We start from the raw sequence: 5,020 nt of genomic DNA, 5'->3' as shown, positions 1-5,020 counted from the left end.
TCAGTGGGTTCGATGTTTACACGTGACGATATTTCATTGGAGTTCAGATGTTTTTGGGATTTACTATTTTTTTTGATGGTTTGCACTAGGCGATTTGAGTGAAAATATTCGGTCCACATACCTCTCGAAATTATTGCTTGCGGACACCGCATGCATCTCTGCATGCGGTGTCCAATCCTGACCGTAGATCACGGTGATCCACGGTCAGAATATATTTCAGTTTTTTTTTTAATTTAGATGAGGCCCACCGAAATACATCATGACCGTAGATCACCTGGATCGGACACCACATACAGAGATGCATGCGGTGTCCGTCTGTATGCAATAATTCTTCGCATACCTCACATATGTTTTTTTCCCAGTAAAGTGAGAGATTGTTGCGTACGGACACCACATGCATCTCTGCATGTGGTGTTCAATCCTGATCGTAGATCACTCAGAATATATTTTATTTTTTTTAAGAAAATAAATTTAGGTAAGATTTACCGAAATACATCTTAACCTAGATCACCTAGATCACCTAGATCACCTAGATCGCATGTGGTGTTTAATCCTGACCGTAGATCACTCAGAATATATTTTAATTTTTTTAAAAAAATAAATTTAAGTAGAATTTACCGTCAGGAACCCTACCTAGATCACCTAGATCACCTAGATCACCTAGATCACCTACCGTCAGGAACCAATAATTTTTCCAACAAAGGGGTAGCACAGGGTCCTGTCTGAGTAATGTTTCGTTGCCCTGGGAACAGATATCGATCCTCATCTCAAGCGCAAGTCCGCCTTTGCAGTCGGCCGATAACTACACTCGACTCCAGTTCCCTCCACACTGCTTCGTGCCCACTTATCCCTTTCCTCTCTTTCAACACCCATTTCAGCAATGTCCGCAGCTCCCGCGCTCAAGATCTTTTCCTTGGCAGAGAGCAGCCTGGCCTCGCTCCCTGTTCACTTCGCCTTCAATAACTCATTTCGCTGTCGTTCAAAATCCATCAGTCGCCTATGCCTCAGCTGCTCTTCTTCTTCTTCCCTTTCAGTTCTACCCCTCTTGCTTTCCCTCAGGAAGGATAAGAAGCCTTCAGTTGTTCCCCTCGTAGCCCGGACCTCCGGTTGGGTGGGGGAGGAGAGCTCCGATTGGAACTCTGGGGAAGGGCTTGAGCCTCCTGATGGGGAGTTTTCTGAGGGAGATTTTATGGCTGAGAGTGATAACACAGTGGATGAAGGTTTTGGGGCAGATGACGGGGAGGATTCTTATCCCGAGCTGCTTGAGGAGGCCAAGCTCTTTGTTGGCAATCTCCCTTACGATGTGGACAGCGAGAGGCTTGCTCAATTGTTCGAGGGAGCTGGGATAGTAGAAGTCGCGGAGGTAAATTTGTTCGCTTTTAGACGCCTCTCTAAGGCTCTGTTGGCTATAGGGAATCGAACGATAGTGAATGAGAAGAAATTGGTGATGTTAAAGGAATTGAATTTAAATATGCTTTAACTCCCTTGTTTGTTTGAGGACAAATTGAGTGGAAAGTAATTTTTTTTTGTTGTAGGAATGAGTAACCAATAAATGAAAGAATGAGCGCATCTAATGATACTCGCAACTCACATTTTCTTAAAAATTTCACGGATTCAAGCAGAGATCATTTAGAAAAATGCGCATAAGTTTAAATTTTTTAGTAAATCAATTGATTATGAATTACACCTAAACTTAATTCTCTTAAACACAGACTCAATGCTACTCTCAGTGCAGTTTTTTTTTTCTCTAATGAATTGTGCTCGTTTCTACTTTAGTCAAACCTAGAGAGGCATAAATGTGAATGCTAAGATGGGTTTATGGCACAATTAAGATCGATAGTTTGAGAAATGATTTTATTAGGTAATATCTATCGAAGATAAATAATGGAGAATGGTTTTTGGTGATTTGGGCATATAGAAAATTCACCCATAAAACTAGTAGATAAAATTAGTTTGGTAGTATTGGAGGGGAGGGATGGGCCAAGTGTTTCATGAAGAGAAGTTGTGCACAAATTTTGCAGAGTAGATTTAATACCGTATCCATCATTTTGCGAAAATGACTAGAGAATGAGTTCATAAGTCAGACTTCTAATAATTGGGATAATGCTAAATATGGTGAAGGCGATAATAAATTATGCTCAGCTTTGTTACGGAGTATTATTTTTCCATGTATTGAGTTATAATTTACTGCATAAAAGCCTAAGTTATGAGCAGTGGCTTGTTTAGTTCTATTTGAAATCAAAAGTACTATTTTTCCTAGTTTGGTCTCGTTGTGGAGGGAGCATCTTGTTTAAATTATGACAATTAGAGTTTCATTTTTAGTTTTTATCTTGTTTGAAATTATCTTTAGTTGAGCTAAGCACACTAAGGCCTTCAATACTGAAGGTTATATTCTCTATATTTGTGGGAATGTAGGTTATCTATAACAGAGACACTGATCAGAGCCGTGGTTTCGGATTTGTCACCATGAGCACAGTTGAAGAAGCTGAGAAAGCTGTGGAGATGTACCATCGCTATGTAAGACTCAACAAACTTCTATACAAATACTTATTGTTATCAATCACTCGTTGTTTTGTGTATTTCAATTTATTTTTGGGAAACAGAGTGATTCTTCTGTTGATGATTCAGATTAAACAAGTTCATAGGACAAACTTTTTAGATTTTTCTAAATTTTTCACTGCAATGGGTGGATGGTTTCCACTAAACATATTGTATAAACTTCCCTCCAATGTGGAATCTGGAAAACTGTTTGATCATTATCCATGTAGGATGTGGTACTTTTTGATTAATTGAGAACTTTTTCAAACACATTGTTTGTTTATTCTTTAATATTGGTTTTCTCTAGTCTTGATATTTTGTTGTGATGCTCATCCCTTTCGTGAGCTTTGAAATGATACTCTTAACATTTTGGAAGGTGTTGTTACATGCAATCTTATCCTTATATTGCAAGGAGAATGTTTGATTTTTTTTCAATGTAGACTATGGCAATTGTTTATTTATTGTCAGTCTTTTGTTGGGTTTTACATGCATCATTTGAATATTATTCACTAAATTTTTTCTCTAGTTAACTGCGGGGCTTTGAAAATTTCTTAAGCATTTTGTGTTATTTTAGCATATTAAGAGGACCTTGTAGTTCTGGTTCAGTTTGCATAAAGCACATTTGCTGCATTTGGCTGCCCTGAAATTGTGATGCAAGCTTTGCAGTTTAATTTCCTTGTCAACAGCATGAATTGAATTTGAATGCTTGGGTTCAAGATATATTGCTTTTTCTTGGATTCCCGCTGCCACAAGTGCAATTTATTGTTGGATGTGGTAACGTGCAATAATATGCCATTATAAAAAAAAAGGTCCTTGTTGATATAGACTTCGAAACTCATATTTCCATCGGAATTTATGATTACATGCATTTATTGATATTATGTAAATGTATTTGAAGTTTTATTTAATACTATAATTTACCAAGACTTTGAAGTCACATAAAAGTGCTGTTGTACCCATGTCTTTTCATATAAATAAATTTTGTACATATTACGATGTTCATCTCATTTTACCTTTCGAAGAACAAAGAATTGGATGCCAATTCAGTTGATTGTTGTTTAATTTATAGGTATGAGTGGTGTTTTCAAATAGAAAAGGCATATCTGATTTTTCTAATGAAGGTAATTGGCTAAATGTTAGTGGAATTTTAGAGCTTTTCAATAGTATTATTATTTTATTCCTAGGTTCTTAATACAAGGATATGAGATGTCCAACAGACACCTTTTATCTGAATTGAGTATAACCTCTTGAAAGGCAAATTGCAGGTTACTTATACTTTCAATAAGTTGACAGATTTGATCATGAGGTAATTCACCTAGTTTCAAGAATTTTTTGAAGAACTTCCTGGAGCTGTCTTAAATAAAACTATTTCATTATGGTTATATTTGAGATTTAATAAAATAATCTGCGTGATGTTAACTTCTATTTTAATAAATTAACTTGAGCTGAAATTAATCTTTTCTGACCTAGTGTATTCTGCGAGTTTGATGGGCATATGTTAAGCACGAGCTATAAAGCACTGGTATGGAACAATGGCTTGATTGCCTTGACCATGATATAGATTTCATTTGTTCAAATAAGGGAGTTGGCCTCCAACAACACAGGAATAAGTTGTTCGCCAGGTGCCTCCCAACATTTGTGTTGGTAGGTGTATTATGTATTATATGCATATTATGGAGAACTACATTATTTGTGTATGTTGGGAGATGTAAATTGTGGAAACCGATTCGAAATATCTGAAATAAAACTTTGAACAAAAGCGCACAAAACGAAAAAAAATCACCTGATTTAACGTAGAAAAGCCCGAGAACGGTAAAAAATGATAGAGCTACGCTACACCAAGAAATCCGTTATGAAGTAAAACTGATGATCATAGTATAAAATCTATTCACACTCAAGCTTTTTCACACTTTGAACACAGAAGGACAGTCACACTCCACTCATCGCACAAGTGAAAAAGAAATCCCTATGAAAAACCACATAACATACTATTAAAATATACAAATGACCCTCTCCTGGTTTTCTTTTATCGTTCTTCATTTTCAACTACAAAAAAGAACCGTCAAAACCCACGTCAAAACCCGCAAGAAACTATCCTGATCAGGTCGCAACGCTTTGACACTACTATAGTAGTGTTGTGACGCTCTAATATCTTGAGTTTCAACACAAATTTTACTCCTGGATTAGCACTATGCGATACAATGTAAATTTACGTAATTTTTTTGCTTTAAATAAAATATATTTTTTATTTATCATGGATTTATGCTTGTAAAATGTTTTTGGTGATATTTGTAGATTATAGGTGTCGAACTCGCGTCACGAAATTAAAATACAAAGTCGCCAAATTTAGGGGACCAACGTAATTATGCGGACTTGGCAAAATTACGCCAAGTTCACTGTTGATCCAACATAGCTACTACAGAACTTGGTATAGCTATGTCGGGTGCGACGTAACTATGTCGACCATCGGTGTGGTTACACT

At 36.5% G+C, this 5,020-nt stretch overlaps 1 protein-coding gene across 1 annotated transcript in view; it reads left to right on the top strand.

Moving 5' to 3' along the window:
- Positions 1 to 684: 684 nt before the first annotated feature.
- Positions 685 to 5,020, top strand: part of LOC110027094 (28 kDa ribonucleoprotein, chloroplastic-like) — a 19,101-nt gene continuing 14,765 nt past the window's right edge. Inside the window, exons 1-2 of the mRNA XM_020728382.1 lie at positions 685 to 1,363; positions 2,416 to 2,517. Coding sequence (XP_020584041.1) covers positions 881 to 1,363; positions 2,416 to 2,517 — 585 coding nt within the window. The 5' untranslated portion in view covers positions 685 to 880. The remainder of the gene's footprint in view (positions 1,364 to 2,415; positions 2,518 to 5,020) is intronic.

This window comes from Phalaenopsis equestris, unplaced genomic scaffold, assembly GCF_001263595.1.
Source record: "Phalaenopsis equestris unplaced genomic scaffold, ASM126359v1 Scaffold000002, whole genome shotgun sequence".
In the NCBI taxonomy this organism is placed as follows: domain Eukaryota; kingdom Viridiplantae; phylum Streptophyta; class Magnoliopsida; order Asparagales; family Orchidaceae; genus Phalaenopsis; species Phalaenopsis equestris.
This window is presented reverse-complemented; position numbering and strand designations above follow the sequence as displayed.